Source organism: Colletotrichum higginsianum, chromosome 3, assembly GCF_001672515.1.
Source record: "Colletotrichum higginsianum IMI 349063 chromosome 3, whole genome shotgun sequence".
NCBI lineage: Eukaryota > Fungi > Ascomycota > Sordariomycetes > Glomerellales > Glomerellaceae > Colletotrichum > Colletotrichum higginsianum.
Window position 1 is genome coordinate 5961250 of NC_030956.1, and position 20937 is coordinate 5982186.

General features: G+C 53.0%; 4 protein-coding genes across 4 annotated transcripts; 2 read left to right on the forward strand and 2 right to left on the reverse strand.

The window, feature by feature from the left end:
• Positions 1-634: 634 nt before the first annotated feature.
• On the forward strand, positions 635-13602 carry CH63R_05344 (PKS-NRPS hybrid; the record flags this gene model as incomplete). Its single annotated transcript, XM_018300319.1, has 6 exons — positions 635-1288; positions 1343-1697; positions 1785-3434; positions 3503-8269; positions 8376-10469; positions 10619-13602. The coding sequence occupies 6 exons, from the start codon at positions 635-637 to the stop codon at positions 13600-13602; spliced, it is 12504 nt and encodes a 4167-aa protein (XP_018161565.1).
• A 210-nt stretch (positions 13603-13812) lies between these two features.
• Positions 13813-14577, reverse strand: CH63R_05345 (Fatty acid synthase; the record flags this gene model as incomplete). Its single annotated transcript, XM_018300320.1, has 1 exon — positions 13813-14577. One exon carries the CDS (start codon positions 14575-14577, stop codon positions 13813-13815), a length of 765 nt encoding a protein of 254 aa, XP_018161566.1.
• A 273-nt stretch (positions 14578-14850) lies between these two features.
• On the forward strand, positions 14851-15604 carry CH63R_05346 (Cytochrome P450 11A1; the record flags this gene model as incomplete). The annotated part of the gene is made up of 2 exons (XM_018300321.1): positions 14851-14995; positions 15069-15604. 2 exons carry the CDS (start codon positions 14851-14853, stop codon positions 15602-15604), a joined length of 681 nt encoding a protein of 226 aa, XP_018161567.1.
• Positions 15605-16226: 622 nt separating this feature from the next.
• CH63R_05347 (Branched-chain amino acid aminotransferase) lies at positions 16227-17074 on the reverse strand (the record flags this gene model as incomplete). Its single annotated transcript, XM_018300322.1, has 4 exons — positions 16227-16253; positions 16575-16616; positions 16675-16704; positions 16775-17074. The coding sequence occupies 4 exons, from the start codon at positions 17072-17074 to the stop codon at positions 16227-16229; spliced, it is 399 nt and encodes a 132-aa protein (XP_018161568.1).
• Positions 17075-20937: the final 3863 nt, after the last annotated feature.

Below are 20937 nucleotides of genomic sequence, written 5' to 3' on the forward strand. Positions count from 1 at the left end.
GTACATCGAACAGTGGGAAATAGGGGTCGAAGGTGGCTGCCGGAAGCATCAAAGTCCACGGTCGAAGGCGTGCTTGTCTTCTCCACGTCAAACCCCTGATCACCGAAGTACGACTGAGTCGCGTAGATGCGAAGCTTCCGGACTTGCGAAGCCGACTTTACGCATCGTCTCCGAATGCCGAAGGCACCAATGAATCATTATCGCCCAAACACACCAATGAGCATCTCTCGGAAGACTTCGACCAGGTTTACCCCGGATTGGACTTGCTGTTCAGGAGCTGAACAGATAGTTTGTACATCGGCCGAACCACTGTCGTATATCGGCGACATGTCAGTTGTCCATCCAACTCCCAATCCGGAACTGGTTCGTCGGCGCCAAAGTTTTTACGGTTGTTCCCAGTTGGTGTTACATAGGGAACGAATAAATAATTCTTGACCCCTCTTTCAGTAAGATAGTTTCCTAGCAGAAGTTTGTGATCACTCGTATGCAGAGAAAGGAGCTTCGTCTGACTTCAACATCCAGCCAAGCAACAGCAAACGTTGACAAGCAGAAGTCTATTTTTTTCTGTATCTTCATACTTTCTCCCACTCCCTAGACAACAAAGCCTAAAACACGAACTCATAGCCCGCGAATCATGTTCAATAAGCAAGAGCCAATTGCCATCATCGGCACTGGTTGCCGCTTCCCAGGCGGCAGCGACAGTCCTTCCAAACTATGGGAGCTTTTGAAAGATCCTCGAGATCTCTTGAAAGAGATACCAGAAGACCGGTTCAGCGTTGAAGGCTTTTACCATCCCAAGAACTCCCACCATGGCACGACGAACGTACGACACTCGTATCTCCTTGATGAGGATCTGCGGCGCTTTGACGCGTCTTTCTTCGGCATCAAGGCAACGGAAGCGAACTCGATTGACCCGCAGCAGCGCATGCTCATGGAGACTGTCTACGAGGGCCTCGAGTCGGCTGGGCTATCAATAAAGCAGCTTCAGGGATCTGATACTGCTGTCTACGTGGGAGTGATGAGCGCCGACTACACGGAGATGCTCGCACGCGATGTCGAGAAGTACCCTACCTACTTTGCGACGGGGACGGCGCGGAGCATCCTCAGCAACCGCCTGTCGTATGCTTTTGACTGGCGTGGCCCGTCAATGACCATCGATACAGCTTGCTCCTCTAGTTTGATTGCGATGCATCAGGCCGTACAAGCACTTCGATCAGGAGAGTCCAAGGTTGCCATTGTGAGTGTTTCCCTCCCCCCAAAAGATTTAAGCCCAAACATCCAAAAAGTCGTGCGTGACATGGGGTTGAGATTGGGTCAACCGAGGCTAATAAGGAATCACCAGGCCGCCGGTACCAATCTCTTGTTGGGCCCGGAGCAATACATTGCGGAGAGTAAACTGCAGATGCTTTCTCCCTCAGGCCGTAGTCGCATGTGGGATGCCGATGCCGACGGTTATGCCCGCGGAGAAGGCGTAGCGGCCATCGTCATGAAGCCTTTGAGCCAGGCTCTGGCGGATGGCGATAGCATCGAGTGTGTTATCCGTGAGACTGGACTGAACCAGGACGGCAAGACCCCAGGCATCACAATGCCCAGCTCGTCAGCCCAGGCGGCTCTGATCAGATCAACCTATGCCCGAGCTGGTCTTGACCTGAGCAAGCCTAGTGACCGGCCTCAATTCTTCGAAGCTCATGGAACAGGTCAGCATTTTCCCTTCCCATCTCTGCATAACCGGGTTCTTGTCACTAGAGGCAGCACATGAGCTTACATTTATTTTAACTCTATAGGTACGCCTGCCGGTGACCCGATCGAAGCCGCGGCTATCAGGGAAGCTTTCTTTGGTGCGGACTCACACTTCGTACCCCGAGGTCCCGACGACACCCTGTACGTAGGCTCCATCAAAACCGTCATCGGCCACACAGAGGGTACGGCGGGTCTCGCGGCCGTTGTTAAGGCCACCGAAGCATTGAAGGCTGCAACGTTGCCGCCGAACCGACTGTTCAACCGGCTGAGCCCCAAGGTCGAGCCCTTTTACAAAAACCTGGAGGTGGTGACTTCTGCCCGCCCGTGGCCGAAGATTCCAGCCAACGGCATGCGAAGGGTAAGCGTCAACAGCTTCGGATTTGGCGGCGCAAACTGTCACGCCATTCTTGAGAGTGCGGATGCCTACAAGGCTGGAGAACCAGCTCCCCGCATCGCAGATGCTCCCAGCTTCGCGCCTTATGTAGTGTCTGCTGCTACTGAAAGTGCCCTTGCCTCATCACTGGAGCGGCTGCGCGACCATCTGCAGAACCAACTAGCCAAAGGCGTCGCCGACATCAGCATGCGCGATCTGGCCTGGACGCTGTACAACCGCCGCTCAACTCTGGCCTGCCGTACTGTCGTCCCTGCAGCCAGAAGCTTGGAAGATCTAGTCAATAAGCTGGACGACTCTATCAGGGTCAACGAAGGGTCCTCGGATTCTTCTAATACGATCAAAGCAAGGACGTCCACTGCACCGCTGCGAGTGCTTGGGGTGTTTACCGGACAGGGTGCGCAGTGGCCACGCATGGGCGCCGAGCTGATTGAGGACTCCCCTGCTGTGGGAGACATAATCCGTCGTCTTGACGAGAGCCTTCAGACCCTGCCGGTCCCACACCGGCCTTCTTGGTCCATAAGGGATCAGCTGCTTGCCCCGTCCGAGTCGTCCAAGGTCGACCTGGCGACCCTGTCGCAGCCTCTTTGCACAGCTCTGCAGGTCGTTCTCGTCGACCTTCTAAAAGCAGCCGGCGTGCAGTTTTCGGCCGTGGTAGGTCATTCCTCGGGCGAGATCGGTGCAGCCTACGCAGCCGGGTACCTCTCTGCAAAGGACGCCATCCGTGTAGCCTACTACCGAGGCTTCCACCTTGAGTCAGTCACGCAGAAAGGCGCCATGCTGGCGGTGGGCACTTCATTCGAGGACGCTGAGGAGCTTTGCTCGCTACCTGCCTTTGAAGGCCGCGTCTGCGTTGCCGCGAGTAACTCGTCGTCGAGCGTCACGCTTTCAGGCGACGCAGATGCCATTGACGAGGTCAAGATCATCCTCGATGAAGAGAAGAAGTTCAACCGCCTGCTCAGGGTAGACCGGGCCTATCATTCCCACCACATGAAGGCTTGCTCCCAGGCGTATATGAGGTCGCTCGAGCTGTGTGGAATCCGACAGCTCCGTCCCGTCAACGCTGCAGGGAACTGTCGCTGGGTTTCGAGTGTTTTCACCTGCGATGTTTCCGACATGCCCACTTCCACGAGCCTGGAGAGCTCTTACTGGATCGATAACTTGGTTAAGCCTGTCAGGTTCACAGAGGCTCTTCAAATGCTCGTTAGTGACGGCATGAACTCGGAGACACAGACCGGCGGGTACGATCTTGCGCTCGAAGTAGGACCTCACCCGGCACTGAAAGGTCCTGCGTCACAGACCAGTGAGTGGTGCCCCCCCCCTTGATGTGATATACGGACAAGTGTACTTAGAAAGCTTTGTGAATCGTAGTTCAGGAAACCACCTCTGCCTCAGCCATGCCTTTCACCGGAGCGTTGGAGAGAGGCAAGAACAGCGTCGAGGCCTTCTCGAGAGCCCTTGGCTTTGTGTGGATGAACTTCGGGGAGGGCTCTGTCAACATGGCCGGTTACGAAGGTTTTGTTACAGGCGACCAGGCCGGCGCTGGCTCCAAGCCATCATTCAACCTTGTCAAGGGCCTCCCGAAGTATCCTTGGGACCACAACCGGCTCTTCTGGCAGGAATCCCGCCTTTCAAAGGCTTACCGTTCCAGGAAGGATGCCCCCCACGAGCTTCTTGGGCGTCGGTTGCTGGATGGAACGCCCGATCAACGGCGATGGCGCAACATCATCAAGAAGAGCGAGATCGACTGGCTCGATGGACACCAGATCCAAGGCCAGGTCGTCTTCCCCGCAGCCGCCTACGTGTCTGCCTGCATCGAGGCTTGCATGTGCGCCTTCTCCGCCGACGAGAATGTTCGGTCGATCGAGCTCCTCGATTTCGATGTGGGCCACGCTATGGTCTTTGAGGAGGACGATGACGATGGCATTGACGCCACCATCTCGCTTGTTGGCATCTCGCGCACCGAATCTACAACCACTTGTCGATTCTCTTTCTATTCCACCCCTACCAACGACGCCCTGGAGATGGTCACCCATGCTACATGCAATGTGGTGGTCACATTCGGCGACGAGGCTCATAATCTCCTGCCCCCCAAGCCGCAGGACGACGACGACTACCTACTGTTGGATGTGGAGGAAGACCGCTTCTACGATGCCCTCGCTCCGCTCGGCTTTGGCTACAATGGACCCTTCCGTGCTCTTCAGGGCCTGAAGAGGAAACTTGGATCGGCCAAAGGTTTCATCCAGAACCCTATACCGTCGCCGGAGGGACTGCAGACGCCTCTGCTCATACACCCTGCCACTCTCGACTCGGCCATCCAGTCTATCATGCTGGCGTACTCCTACCCAGGAGATACGATGCTGCGCTCTGTCTACCTCCCCACGAGAATTGAACGCCTCATTGTGAGCCCGCAACGATGCCTCGAGTTCGCCGGCAAGTCTGTGACGGTCCCTTTCGACTCCGTGGCCATGATCGGCTCGTCCAAGAGTGTGACTGGTGACGCCAGCATCTACACACCCCAGGGCTTTGACACCAAAGCTATCCAGCTGGAAGGACTCCAGACTCGTCCGCTGTCCGACGCAGCACAGCTTGATGAGCTCAACATCTTTACCGAAGCGGTGTGGGGCGTTGACCGACCTGACAGCGAGATGGCCATTGCCATGACCGAGGTGGAGCCCCTCGATCCAGAATTCTTCTTCTCGCTGGAGCGTGTTGCCTATTACTACCACCGCAATCTCGGCGCCTCCATTCCACGCTCTGAGCGTGAGGGCGTGGAATGGCACCACAAGAGGCTGCTTGCCTACAACGACCACGTTCTTGACAGTGTAGATCGAGGCACCAATCCGTTTGCCCGCAAGGAGTGGAAGCACGACACAAAAGAGGTTATTGCGGAAATTCTCCAGAAGTACTCCCAAAGTGCCAGCATGAAGCTTACCGAAGCGGTCGGCGAGAACATTGTCGATGTCGTCAGGGGCAAAACCGCCATGCTAGAGCCCATGCTGCAGGATAACAAGCTCAACAACTTTTATGAGCAGGGTGAAGCGTTCCCTCGGTACACCACCTACCTTGCCACCTTTGCGAAACAAATCGGACACCGTTTCCCGCACATGAATGTTCTTGAGATTGGCGCCGGCACAGGTGGAGCTACCAAGTGCTTCATGAGAGACGTCGAAGATCAGTTTGCAACCTACACCTTCACCGATATCTCAAGCGGCTTCTTTGAAAAGGCGTCCGATCTTTTCTCTGCGCAACGTTCCAAGATGAGCTTCAAGGTGCTCGACATTGAAAAGGAAATCGAGGGCCAGGGCTTTGCCGAGGGAGCCTACGACGTCATCGTCGCATCCCTCGTCCTCCACGCGACTCGCAATCTGGTCCAGACAATGCAGAATGTTCGGAAACTGCTCAAGCCGGGCGGCTACCTTCTGCTCCTTGAGATCACGGAGAACAGGCAGATGCAATTCGGTCTCATGTTTGGCGGTCTACCTGGCTGGTGGCTCGGATGCGATGAGGGACGCACCTTATCACCCTGTATCAGTCTGGAAGAATGGGACGCCCTGCTGAAACAAACGGGATTCTCGGGTATCTCCACGGCCGTTCCCCACCCAGAGGAGATCCCGGTTCCTCTTTCGGTCATGGTGTCCCAAGCCGTGGACGACAAGATCGATTTCTTGGAACAGCCCCTCAACAACGCGTTCAGCGAAAGCAACATGATCCCACGCCTGACCATTGTCGGGGGCGGCCCTAAGAGCATGTCACTGGCTTCCGAGATCCGCAACATCCTCTCCTCACGGTGCGGAGACATCAAGTTCATCGAGTCGCTGCAGGAAATCCGAGAGAGTGATCTTGCCGTCGGAGGCAGTGTGCTCTGCTTGGCCGACCTCGATGGCCCTGCCCTGGCATCCATCGATGCGGACACGCTTCGAGGCTTCCAGAGCATCTTCAAGCAGTCGAACAATGTGCTCTGGGTCACTCGTGGAGCTCGAGCCGGGCTTCCCTATTCCAGAATGGCCATCGGTTTCGGCAGGACCATCGTTCTGGAGATGCTGCACCTGCGACTCCAGTTCCTCGATCTAGACCCTGGTACCATCGCTAGTTCCGCCACCATAAGCGAAGTTTTCGTGCGGTTCCAAGTTGCAGGGTCTTGGGAGGAAGTGGGTGATGACTCGAACCTTCTTCTGAACACGGTCGAGCCCGAGCTATGCCTTACTCCCGAGGGCAAGATGCTCGTTGCGCGAGTGAAGCCCATCGTCAGCATGAACAACCGCTGCAAGGCAGCCCGCGGCACGGTCAAGGAGCATGTGGACCCGGCCAGGTCGACGGTTGAGCTCTCTTATCAGAAACAGAGTAACACTTACGAGCTGACGGAGGCCGATGCATACGAAGCTTTCCAAGTCCAAGGGTGGACCACGCAAGAGAACACGGTGGAGGTGAATACCCTATACTCCATGAACCAGCCCGTGCGTATTGCCGGAGATGTGTCGCTCTTCCCGCTCGTTGGAAAGAACAAAACGACTGGAGAGCATGTAATTGCCCTGGCACCCAAGTCAGCTTCCAGTGTCAAGATTCCAAAGTCCTTTTTCATCCATGGTATGAAGATCTCCGAGGACGAGGGGGCCGAAGTTCTCCAGAGCTTCTACATGGGGCTGCTTGCGCGCGCCTCTTTGCCTGATCTGTCGCCAGACACCCGCGTCATTCTTGTCGAGGCCAGCGATAGTTTCGCCGCGTCCGTCGACCGTTTGGTCAACGACAAAGGGTCTAGCATGATTTGTCTCTCATCCAATGCTGATACGAAGTGGATGTACGTCCAGCCGAACACGCCGAGGCTGGTCATCCGGCATCTCATCGAACTCAACACTGATGCCGCGGACACGGAGTACTGCATACTAGACATGTCTGACGATCACAAGATTGCGGCCATCATCGCAGATTTACTCCCATCGGAGCGTTGCCGAAAGGTCGCAAAGGCTGATGTTGTAGGCTCAGCCGCGTTGCTGCCCAAGCGGGATTGCAGGCCAGACATCCGAGCCTCCCTCACCGATGCCAAATATGCCCTGGCTCACCGCAGGATGGCACAGGACCATGGGGAAACAGACGGGCCAGAACTTCGAGTTGTTGACTTGGCAGACTTGATCTCGGACAACAGTGATGCTACTACCACTTCGTCCGAGTTCGTAATCTCCTGGAAGTCGATGCCAAGTGCCGTGCCGGTCTCTGTCAAGAGCATCGACGCCAAGGTCCGCTTCCAGAGTGACAAGACGTACTTGCTGGTGGGCCTCACCGGTAACCTCGGCCTCTCACTGTGTTCGTGGATGGTGAAACAGGGAGCTCGTTATCTCGCCGTCGCCAGCCGAAACCCCAAGCTCGAAGGGGGTTTCATTCGCAAGATGAAAGCCAAAGGGGTCACGCTCGAAGTCGCTGCCATCGACGTCGTTGACCGCGAGTCCGTAAGAGCCGCTCACCAAAAGATTGTGAAAACCATGCCGCCCATAGCCGGCGTCTGCCATGGTGCCATGGTTCTCCACGACACTATATTCTCCGAACTGGACGTCGAACGCGTGGACAAGGTCATGAAGCCCAAGATCCAGGGCAGCTTGCACCTGGAGGAAATCTTCCACGATACGCAACTTGACTTCTTCGTCTTCTTCTCTTCCATAGCCTGCGTTGTTGGCAACCCTGGCCAGTCGGCATACGCTGCTGCCAACATGGTAATGTCGAGTTTGGCGGCAGAGCGAAGGCGCCGTAACCTCAACGCCTCTGCGGTTCACATCGGAGCCATCTTCGGCAACGGCTACGTGACGCGAGAGCTGTCGCTGGCCCAGCAGCAGTACCTGAGGCGGGTGGGCAACCATTGGCTCTCGGAACAAGACTTCCACGCGCTCTTTGCCGAGGCCGTCTACGCCGGCATCGTTGAGCGCGGGAAGTATCATGAGTTTTCGACCGGCCTGATGACGATCGAGGACAATGACGACTTCAGGAAGAACGTCACTTGGTTCAACAACCCCATGTTTCAGCATTGCAAGAGACCGGCTCAGAGTTTCGAGAGCGCTGCGAACTCGGGCAAGGGCCGTCGCGGGGTGCAGGTTAAAGCCCAACTCGAGGACGCCATCAGCCCCGACGATGTCCGCGACATCATTCACAGTACGTTCCCACAACACTCCCTCTTTGTTTTCACCCCCTTCTTGTTAAATCCATGTGTTAAAAGACACTTTGGAATTTCTCACACATTGCACTAACACAATTACAGATGCGTTTTCTGCCAAGCTGCAATCATCCTTGCAGATCGAGGAAGACCGCGCCATCGGGGACCTCACAGCAGACAATCTTGGCATCGACTCCCTGGTCGCCGTCGATATTCGTTCCTGGTTCATCAAAGAGCTTCAGGTTGAGATTCCAGTGCTCAAGATCCTCGGTGGAGCAACCGTCGGCGACATCGTCGATCGGGCACAGCAGTTGCTGCCGAAGGAACTGACGCCCAAGTTGAATCCTGAAGCCAAGGGACTGACCAAGCCGGTAGAAAAGCCGACAGAAATTGCAAAACAACCGAACAAGACGGCGGACCCGAAAGACGTGCCGTCAGGCAAGACGCCGGAGGCTCCAAAGTCAAAAAGCAATACGCCAACCGCGCCCCAGATTGGCAAGAATGTTGCACAGCGGGGTTTATCACTTAAAGACATTATCAACAGTGTCAAGGTCAACAACGCACCCAAAGTGGTTGAGACACTTCCCGCTACGCCGACAAGCTTACCTGTGTCCCGAGATGAGACGTCCACCAGAACTGCGTCCCTCACCTCGTCAGACGTGATGACTCCAGGAGTTTCTGACTTTAACTCACCAACGAGCGACCTGTCAACTTCGTGGTCAGAGATCGAAAGCGGAAGCGATGTCGGCCCACCCAAGGTCGAAACAGAGAGAAAGCTGTGCTCCTCATACGTTGTCAAATGCCTTGATGAGAACAAGGCCCTTGATAAGGCAGGCTCCAAGGTCACCAAGACTGCTGCCATCTCATTCGCGCAGTCCCGATTCTTGTTCCTTGAGCAACTACTCGAAAGCCCAGCATCCGCGCTCAATATCACCGTGGCCATCGACCTGGAGGGTCCTCTAAACGTGGAGAGGTTCGGGAAGGCTGTGTCCACTGTCGGCCAGCGTCACGAGGCCCTTCGCACGAGATTCTCCAGCAGTAAAGATGCATCGGAGATTTCTGTGCAAGAGGTGCTGGCCTCCTCGTGCCTGGGCTTGGAGACGTACGACGTGGACGACAAACTACTCGAAAAGCAGTTCTACCGGGGGCTGGAGCAGCACAAGTACAGGCTTGATAGGGGCGAGATAATGAGGATCTTGCTCCTTAGACGGTCTCCGACATCGTTCCGGCTCCTCATCGGTTACCACCATATCAATATGGACGGTGTCAGCCTCGAAGTCATGATTAGGGAGCTCCAGCTTCTCTACGACGGCCGGAGTCCTGGGCCAGTCAAGGACATTCTGCAATATCCCGACTTTGCGTCAAAGCAACGCCAAGAGTTCCAATCCGGGTTGTGGAAGAATGACTTGGACTATTGGAAAGCTGAGTTTAACGGCCAGCCGCCTCCTGTCCTTCCCCTTTTGCCTCTGGCCAAGACTCAGATCCGCGTGCCGCTGACCGCTTACTCGACCTCGAGCGCCGAGTTCCACATAGACAAGTCCATGATGAGCGTCGTTCAGGCTGCCTGCACGAGGCTCAAGGTCTCCCCTTTCCACTTCCATCTCGCCGTCTTCTACAATCTGCTGGCCCGTTTGGCGAATGTGGAAGAGATCTGCATCGGTATCGCCTCATCGAATCGTCAAGGCCCTGACACAATGCAGAGCATGGGCATGTATCTGAACCTTCTACCCCTTCTCATCAAGTCTTCCGTGAACCAGACTTTCATCAACACCCTGACACTCGTCCGAGCGAAGGCCTTGGCCGCCTTCTCTCACTCCGAGGTGCCTTTCGACGTCATTGTCAACACGCTTGGCGTCCAGCGAACAACCACCCACAGCCCAGTCTTCCAGGCATTCCTCAACTACCGACCGGGTGTTTCAGAGAGCCGCAAGTTCTGTGACTGCCAGAGTGACATCAAAACCTTCAAACAAGGCGAGGTGTCCTACGACGTGGGCATTGACATCATTGACAACCCTGGAGGTGAATGCCGAGTCATCATGTGTGGTCAGTCGATTTTCTACGGCGAACGCGAGATGGAGCAGCTCAAGAACATGTACTTGGAGTTACTCAAGGCATTTTCTCGCAATCCGGCTGCTCGAACAAGTGCTCCATCTCTCTACAACCCAGACGAAGTGAAGGCTGCAATTCAGCTTGGACGAGGTATGTGGAATATTTCTCGTGGATTATAACAATTTGCCATGGAAATGGCCATGAGCCTTTAATCATCACATGGTTTCCTCGGCATTTTCTTCCTCCCCCCAGCTCCTCCTCTTTAGTTTCGACCATGCCACTGACTTGATGATTCTCAGGAGCCTTCAGCACGGCACATTGGCCTTCCACTCTTGTGCATCGGTTCGACCAAATTGCAGAACGTTACAAGACTAGGACGGCTATCCAAGACGGTATGGGACGGTCGCTCACGTATTCGGAAATGTCTATAAGGGTAAGGAGCCTGGCCAACTCTATGAAATCCCACCAGTCGCACCCTATCGGTGTGGGGAGCAGAGTGGGTGTCTGCCTAGATGCGGATTCGGACTGGATCTGTTCGCTCATGGCCATCTTACGCCTCGGGGCCACTTACATACCTCTCGACCTGATCGCCGGAAAGGACAGAATGTCGGCTATCGTCCAGAATTCCAAGCCTGACCTGGTTCTCGTCAACGCGCGAACGGAGAATGATGCCCAAGATTGCATCCAGGCGCAACAACTCCTCAATGTCGACGCCGTTGCCACGGACCCATATGCAGCCGCCGTGGCGAACGCAGCCGAGCCAGGTCTGGTTGCAACCATATTGTACACCAGTGGCTCGACCGGCGTGCCCAAGGGGATTATGATCAAGCATGAATCCATCTCCATCAACACAGAGTTTTTCACAAAGACGGTGGGGTACCGCGAGGGCCAGGAGATTACTCTGCAGCAAAGCTCATTCAATTTCGACATGTCACTCAGCCAGATCTTCTTGGCCATCTCCAACGGCGGGACAACCCACATCGCCCCGAAGGAGATGCGCCGCGACCCTAGGGCCATCGCTTCCATCATCGCCGAGCACGGCATTACTCTCACCTGCAGCACACCCACCGAGGCCGTGGGCTGGATCCAGCACGCCAGCCCAGGCAAACTCGAGGGGTCCTCTTGGACGAAGATAGTGTGCGGCGGCGAGCCCCTGATGGATTCGCTCTACAAGAACCTTCAACAACTTGACAAACCTGATTTAAAGCTGATCGAAGGGTACGGTCCCACCGAGACCACGTTCTGCTGCGCTACTAGAGATCGGGACTATAGGGCTCTCTCCTCCCCAGGAGAGGCTTTATCCAAAGGCCTGGGACTGTGTATTTTCCCCAACTACACACTCTACATCCTCGACGCCAACAAGAAGCCAGTTCCTGCCGGTATCTCCGGTGAGGTTGTCATCGGTGGTGTGGGCATCGTGGATGGATATGTTCAATCCGAGCTCAACGCACGCGCCTTTGGGAACGACACCTGGGCACCGGAAGACTTCACGCGAAACGGTTGGAACCGCGTCCATTACACGGGAGATTATGGCAAGGTGAGCCCGGTCGATGGCTCGCTAATTCTGGGGGGCCGTATTTCGGGAGACACCCAGATCAAGCTCAGGGGTATGCGCATCGACGTTTCCGAGATTGAACTGGCCATTCTACGGGCTGCCAAAGGCGAGTTTTCCGAAGTCTTGGTGACTGTCCGCGAGAGTGAGGTCACTGGGGCTACCTCGTTGATCGCTTTCGCTATCCCTTCGTCTCCCGACCATTACAAAACATGTGGCGACTTCGCCTCCCTCCTGGATCGACTTCCATTGCCGCTGTACATGCGCCCAGCCGCCATCTTCTGCCTGGAGAACCTGCCAATGAACAACTCGGGCAAAGTTGACAGGCGCGCTCTCAAGACAATCCCAGTTCCTCAGGTGCAGACTGTTATGGATGACACGCAATTCACTACCACAGAGGCACGTCTACTGAAGATCTGGACCCAAGTCATATCACAAGAGGTCCTTTCGCAGTACCAGATTCTCAGGGAGTCGAATTTCTTCCATGTCGGAGGCAGTTCCATTCTATTGGTGCAACTACGCGCCGAGGTCGAGAAGGTCTTTGATATCACAATCTCCCTGTTTCAACTGTTTGAGGCGAGCACACTCGCTGCGATATCTGCGCTCATTGACAAAGCATCTGCCGGCACAGGACAGGGAGAACGTCTCGAATCACAAGTCATTGGTGCGGCTGCCGATAACATACCACAGGTCAACCAGATTGACTGGGACAAGGAGACAGCCATCCCGGCTAATCTCCTTCCAGAGCGCCCTAGGGCGCGCACAACATTCGGAAACCCGGCAGTAATTGTACTAACGGGCTCGACCGGCTTCCTGGGCCAGGCAATCCTCAAGCGGCTGCTGAACGACAACGTGGTGCAAAAGGTTCATTGTATCGCCGTGCGCGACAAGAACAGGGTAGAGGATAATGACATCTTCCGCTCCTCCAATAAAGTCGTTGTTCACTACGGCGACCTGACGGCCCCGCATTTCGGCCTCTCGGAGACGACACTATCCAACATCTTCTCTGAGGCGGACGCCTTGATCCACAACGGCGCCGACGTCTCCTTTTTGAAGACGTACGAGACACTCAAACCCATCAACGTCGACGCAACCAAGGAGCTCGTGCGCCTCAGCCTGACGAACCAGCTGTCATTTCATTACGTGTCGACTGCCAGCATCGTACAAGTCACAGGAAAGGAGTCGTGGGCTCCGCTTTCCGTCAAGGACTACCCGCCACCGTCGACCGCAAACGGCTACTTGGCCACGAAGTGGGCGAGCGAGAGGTATCTGGAGAAGGTCGCCGACCAATACGACCTCCGCGTCTGGATCCACCGCCCCTCGTCCATCACGGGCGACGGTGCACCTGCAGAAGACCTTGTATCTAACCTGTTAAAGTACGCCGAAAAGGTCAAGGCTGTTCCCGACATGGGCCTATGGAAGGGCTGGCTTGACTTCGTCTCCGACGAGACTACGGCCATGCAAATCGTCGACGAGGTCTACGAGGACTGCTCGTGGCCCGGCCACGTCAGGTACTTCTACCAATCTGGCGAGGAGATGATCCCGCTCTCCAACCTGCGCGGCTTTTTAGGCAACAAGATCGGCGGCAATGTCGACGTGCTGCCCATGAACGATTGGTTGACCATTGCTGAGAGGCAGGGGATGAATGCAATGCTTTGCGAGTACATGCGTACTGTTGCTGATCGGCCGCTTACTTTAACTATGTTGGAGAAAGAGTCTATGTGGCTCTGAAAGTCTACTTAGTAATCTTTTATCTTATAGACTACCTATGCTTTTGTTCTTGTATTAGATGCAGTCTTAGACAGCTTGTATATCTTAAGCAGTATTGCAACTGTTTAAAAAGAAGAGATTAGAGCTAAAATAGTTGTCTTAAATGTTATACTATTTCTTTTTAATTTGATTCATATTTTAGGCTTATGTACTACTATTATAAAACTCTACTTATTCTTGAGAGAGCAAGCCCATGTCATTGAGCGCCATCCACGTGGTCGGTGAAAACATCAAGCTGGTGCCTCCTACGAGCGCGCTATCACACTCCCCGCTCTGGATCGCCTCGCAAGCCAGATCAAGACCGACAAGCGAGGACGAGCATGCCGTCTTGACGGTCATGCTGGGGCCGCGCAAGCCAAACTCGTACGAGACCCTGTTGCTCATGGCGAAGTCACCGAACCCGGTGCCGCGGTAACTGCCTCTGTGCTGCGTCTCTTTCGCGTTCACATCGGCCCAGTCCTCGCCAAACTCGCCAACGTAGCACCCGGTACTGCTGCCGCGCCACGAAGACACACCGGCGCTTTCGAAACACTCATATGCGACTTGAAGAAGTTGTCGTTGAGAAGGGTCCAGACGCTCCAGCTCCTTCTTTGATATCGGGAAAACGGTGGTGTCGAATTGTTGGATATCTACGTCTTCAAGGAAGTACCCTTTGTTGATGGGGATAGTTCCAGTCGTGCCAGACGGGTCATAGAACCCATCGATGTTGAACCGGTTTTGGGGTACGTTGCAGAGTCCGCTTTTCTTTGCGGAAAGGAGGTTCCAGAAATCTGTCTCATTCCTGACGCGCCCAGGGAGACGCATTGCCACCCCAATAATGGCAACTGGTTCAAAACGCTCAGGAGCATGTCGTTGGTTCCGTCCTTGGCAGTTGATCCCGGTTGTTTGGACGTTCGCATCAGCGGAGAGTCCTTTCTCTGGTGCCAGAACAGCCATTGTGAGAGGTTGTGTTCAAGCGGCTTGGAAGATCTAGGTAATACGGGGTGGTAATTCGTTGTAAGGGTAGGGCTAAGCTCGAATTTGACGGGCAACCAATAAATAGGGTGTTGCAAATTAGGACCTGAAGTCGAAAAAGAGGAAAGGAAGTGTGTATATGTTAGTTGAAGGGTCCTCATGCAGGCATCCGAGTTGACATTTGGAGGGCTGGACCGAAAACTGTTCCCAGGCGCGACAATTGCTAGCGCTAGGTTTGTCAAGTTCCTACGCAAGATGTTGCAGAAGCGCCTTCAACAGGAACTTTCCAGCGATTCCATGGACATCTTCTCCTTTCTGCAGCGCTGTAAGGATCCCGATACGGCGGAAGGGCTCAGTCCCATGGAGATTAGCACCGAGACGGCAACATTTATCGTGGCTGGTGAGTAGGCCGCTGCCGGCAGCTTTATATCGTTGGAGTTATGTTGCTAACATTGCGTCTCCCCCCGTTTCAGGATCCGACACGACGTCAACAGCGATGGCGGCTCTGGCGCATTATCTGGCGTGGTCGCCACGATGCTACAAGCGCGCTGTCGAGGAGGTACGGACAGCGTTCAGCTCCGCAGACGAGATAGCCTTCGGCCCCAAACTCAACTCATGTCACTTCCTTCGAGCCTGTCTCGACGAAGCGCTGCGGGCAACGCCCCCTGGTGGAGGTCCTCTGTGGCGCGTGGTAGAGCCCGGCGGAGCTACAATCAACGGCGAGTACCTGCCAGCTGGGTGTGAGGTCGGCGCCGGCATATATGCCATGCACCACAGCCCACAAAACTGGTCCTGTGCTGCCACCTACATGCCCGAGCGCTGGCTTGAGAAGAACAGGAACGAGAACGGCAACACAGTGAAAGGTGAAACCCGCCAGTCATACTTTCCATTGAATATTGGACCCCGCAGCTGCATTAGCAAGCAGCTCACTCTCACTCAGGGTATATTAACATTTGCGCACATTCCTTGGAAGTTTGATCTTTGCAGAGCGGATACTTCAGAGGGTTAGTTGGACGCTAATGATACACCGCCGCCCGAGTACATGCTCCAAGATCACATCACAGGGCAGAAGGAGGGTCCCGTCTTGAAGCTTCGAGCTCGTGTTTGAAGTATCTCTAGCGAGAGACTCAAGACTGTTCACACTGTTTGTGGATTTAGTTCTATTTCTTGAGAAACAAAATAACCGCATTGTTTTAAAAAACCTTTGTGACTGAAGACACCTCACACTTCATTTTGCAGCAGCACAGGGGGCAATCAGACGATGACTATAGTTTTTGCCTGGACTTCATGGGCGCAAGCCTCATTTTGGAGAGACCGATAGCCAGACTTCAAGACTGCAGATACATAGAGCCCCAGCAGCAGGTACAGAAGCCTGTCAAAATCACGGCGAGTTATCGAGCATTGGATCTGTACTTTGCCGCTCTCACCGTACAAGCGTATTCTAACGATCGGCTTCACTCCACGGTAAGCGGCGAGTTGATATCGGTCATGGAAGCTGCCGGTCGGTGACCATGGTCCTTTAAATCTTGAGCATAGTCGCCGGATTCTCGCCGACATTCACCGGTCCTCATACTGGTACCCACTTTTTCATTGCCGAAGCAATGAACAGCTTGTGCAGTCCCTAGGCACTGTCACTTTGCCGACTCTTGGATCTGGTCCTAATACCACAATGGTAGGTGTTATAGTGATATGAGGAAAACATTCAGAGTCACGCTTTCGTGAATGCTGGTTGTTTTGTGAATCACAGGTGTTTCCAGTTGATGTAGTTTTGATTTTTTATTGTAACCGGATCAAAGTTAAATGCGAGTGCCCTTGACCACCCAGCACCAGTTTGGATCTAGAGTGTATTTCCCTCGCTGGACTTCAAAAAGCTTTCTTACAAGGTCGTCTCCAGGCCCCTCGGGGCTGAAGCTGGACTTCTCGCCAGTGGCTGGACGACTGACTGACCTCAAGGTCACAGCAGTCGCACCAGTGCTTACCGCAAAGACCCGAGAAAAGCGATCAAGTCCGGCGAACGGAACCTGTTGAGTTTTCAGTGACATGAATTGATTATGCAAGTATATATGATGGCTCATTTACCTTTTCGCGGTGCACCTTCCACCCAATATCCTTTGCCACAGCAAGTAGGGAATCGCTGGTGACGCTGGGCACGGCGTTGTTCGTGTCAGGGGACCCATACCTCGCGCCTCCCATCGGCGGTCAGGATGCCGACGAAGCCGCTGGTGCTGAACTCCTCCACCGAAGACCTCGTGGCGCTGTACAAGTGCAAGGTAACGGGGAAACCAGCCTCGGCAGCCTTAGTAGAATAAGGCCAAACAGGGGCATAGTTGCCGCCCAGCTTTCCAGCTCCGACACCGCGGGGTGCGGCACGGTCGAAGTCGTCAAGGACAAGAGCGTCCACGGCCGACGTGCCGTGGTAGAGACTGGCCATGGGCGCGACATAGACGGCGAAAACGATGTGCTCGGGCGGCCGCAGCATCAACTGCGGACCCGCACCGAAGAGCACGGGCCGGAGGTACAAGAAGCCAGATTCGCTTTGTACGGGAGGTAAGTCAGACTACCCACTTTTCGGCACCCCCCCCATTTCGGCACCCCAAAAATGCCTCAAATGCCTCATCACCAGAACATACCCCTCAACTTTCAACATCAACAACATTTTCTATACTTATGCGAATAACCTCATTTTTTCCTCAGAGCTTCTTTTCGACCTTATGGGCCAGTATACCGAAGATGAAGTCAATCAGGCCCTTGACGCAATAACCAACGGCATGCCCATTAAGAGGGCTGGTCAGGTGTATGGCATCCCAAGATCAACACTTCAGTATCGGATTAAGGGCACTCAACCAAGGTCAATTGCCTTTTCTGACCTGCAGAGACTTTCTGTTAGTCAGGAGGCTAAACTGGCTGAATGGGTTCGCATTCAGCATGCCCTTGGTGTTGCCCCAACCCATCTGCAAGTGAGGCTATTCGCAGAAAGGATCCTCCATGCCATGGGGGATACAGAGCCTATAGGAAAAGGCTGGATCCAAGCCTTCTTGAAGAGGAATCCATCAGTCAAGGTCCAGAGAAGTCGCCCTATCGATTCTAGGCGTGTTAATGGGGCATCTACTGAGGTCATCAGGGACTGGTTCAAACTACTCGCCATACCAGAGATCACCAGCATCAAACCAGCTAATAGATACAACATGGATGAGACTGGTATCCTTGAGGGCCAGGGATCTAATGGGCTGGTGCTGGGCATGTCTGAGACGAAGTCTGTACGTAAGAAACAGCCTGGATCAAGGGCATGGGTATCCATCATCGAATGCATCTCTGCCCTGGGCCATGTTCTGAATCCCCTCGTTATCTATAAGGGCAAGGCAGTCCAGCAGCAGTGGTTTCCTCTAGACCTTGGCCCTTATGAAGGATGGCAATTCACTGCAACGGAGAATGGATGGACTTCAGATGCCACTGCAGTTGAATGGCTGCAGAAGGTCTTCATCCCTCAGACTCTTCCTCAGGGCAAGGAGGTCAGGCTGCTGATCATGGATGGACATGGGAGTCATACAACGACTGACTTTATGTGGTTATGCTATATAAACAACATCCATCTATTGTTCTTACCGCCACATACCTCCCATGTCCTCCAGCCACTTGATCAGTCAGTCTTCAGCCCTGTCAAGGCAGCCTATAGGAAGGAGCTTGGATACCTTGGTCAGTGGAATGATTCAACTGTTGTAGGCAAGAGGAACTTTATAGGCTGTTATCAGAAGGCTCGTACTGCAGGTATGACGATGCAGAACATTAGAAGTGGTTGGAAATGGACAGGGTTATGGCCTGTCTCTATGGCGAAGCCTCTGATGAGCTCCCTACTGCTCCCATCAACACCAGCAGCATCAGGATCATCTGATCAGGTCAGCAAAGGGCAGTCTGGAGGCAAGGAAGCTGAAGGATGGGTATCTGCGTCATCTGCAGTGGCATGGTCGACGCCAAGGAAGATGAAGGATCTAGCTGGGCAGTTGAAGCTATTCACAGAGCTGGAGAATGATGCCTTTACTCAACGCCTTCTATTCAGGAAGGTGAAAAAAGGCTTCAGCGAGCAGGCATATGAGCTGGCAAATACCCAGCAGAAACTGGAGCTTCTGCAGGCCCAAGTCACCAATACTGCAGTAAGGAAAAGAAGGGCAGTCCAGCTGGATCCTAACACTAAGTTCGCCAACATCAAAGACATCCAGCAGGCGCAACTTAAGGCTGGGGAAAAAGAGGATGATGCAGCCGAATCCAGCGACTCTGAATACCCTAGTGAAGCTGAAAGCTGTATTGTTGTTGCATCTAGAAGAAGTCAATGATTAATTGAAGTCGACGAGTATGATGGGAATAGCTTCATTTTTGGGGTGCCGAAATGGGGGGGGTGCCGAAAAGTGGGTAGTCTGACTTATAGCTTATTAACTTTTCTAGTAGAGAATTAAATAAAAATAATATAAATAGAAAGTACTAAAAGTATTTTCTATCCTATTTTAATATTAATGTAAATACTAACTTAGATTATTAAGTTTTCTAAGTCCTTATATATAAGAAATCTTTAATTATAGTAGAAGAGGGAGATATATAGGCTAGGGATAATATATTAAATAGTACTACTAATACTACTAGAAAGTAGCTTATATAAAGTATTATTCTATATAGTACTATAGTTATACTAATTTATTTATTTTTATCTTTTAGAATATTACAATCTAATAAGCTATAGGTAATATAGCTATATAGCTCCTGAGGATAATAGACAGTAGTGGGTTACAGGTTGTCGATTAGGGGCTGTACTGAGTTAGTAAAGAACCTCGAGGTGACGCTGCTTCACCTTATTCAAAACGAGACAAACTAGGGGGCTACTTAGGAATATGACCTCACAGCCCTGGCGAGCGGCCTCAAGACTTCACCGAAACGCATCAATCTTTGCGAATCGCCTGTGCGAAATCATGACTTCCACGTTTTTATAGATACAGGTCAGGAAAAAGGACGCTTGTCTAAAGATCCCTAATGAACTAGATGGCCTGAAAATGCAGAGGTCTGAGGGAGCACTTCATGATGTAGTATGTACTGGTTGAGCTACATGATTTGGTTAGTTATATTTTGATGCGTAGTCTAACTTCTAGGTAACAATCCCTTCTTCTGCTCAAAATCCGGTTTGACTGCAAGTGGCCCCTTCGCTCGATCCGTTACAAAGTCCCTCAGCTTTTGGAAGTTTCGGCAAGTATGAGGTCGGTTCACCTCGATGTAGTAGTTTTGAATGCCCTGCGTCCACCTGGTTGGCAACGGCGTCATGTCTGCCTTGCACATTATGTGCTCCCGGATTGAGTTCAGGCAATGGTCCCAGTGAACACGCAGCTGGGTGGTCTGCACCCTTGGAAATCGCTCTGGGTAGAACAGCTTCCTTCCTAGCCGTCATTGCGGGCGGCGTTCTGGCAGAATACCAGGGTTAGGGTCGAGGGTTGCGGGCAAAAACGGGAGGGCATGGTCCGTGCATTGTCGCAGGCTGATTCTCGCAGATTACGGCGTGAAAAAACAAAGGATAAATAAAGATAACGCGCCCCACATGCACGGCAACCCTGGGGTTGGCGCATTTACCCCACGCCAAAACTGCCAAAATAGTAACCCTATGCCAATTGGAGGATGGAGCGTAAGCCAGGAGCGAGCGCTGCCAACCGCACCCAGCAGGGCGGTAAGGTGCACCGCATACTGCAGCAAAACAGAGGTTCTTGCCTGGAGATAGAGAGAGAGATGCACACCTCCACGTATGCAGCCTGTCTAGAGAAGGCGCAGCGTAAGCAAGCCAGTAGGGAAGGGAATTCGCAACATAGGGAGGTAGGTTAGGGGGCTGGAGGTAAGTAGATGTGTACCAGTTAGGGTTACAGCAGGTGTAGTAAGCAGATGCGCAGATAAGTATACTAAAGAAGAAGATAGAGAGGCAAGAGGAGGAGGAGGAAAAGGAGAAGGAGGAGGATAGGGTTAGGGTTACTAGCAAAAGGGCTAGGGTTCAGCCTAATCTATTCCTAGTAGTCGTAGTAGTAGCTAAAGAAGTAGTAGTCTCTATTATACTCTACAACTAGATAATTTATAGTACTATAGAAGGAAGTAATCATAGAGAAATAGTAGTACAATATTTTATTTTAATAATTTACGTTTTACTATAGAGTCCTCTTTAGTCTTTAATTATTCTAAAAGGTTAGACTAATAGGAGCCTCATATGGACCTGTCTAATAAAAGATTAATTATCTATTCTATATGTTTTGTAGTAAAGCACTCTACTATAATGAAGAGCATAGGTAACCTATAACTTATTGCTACTCTATGTAGCTATTTCTA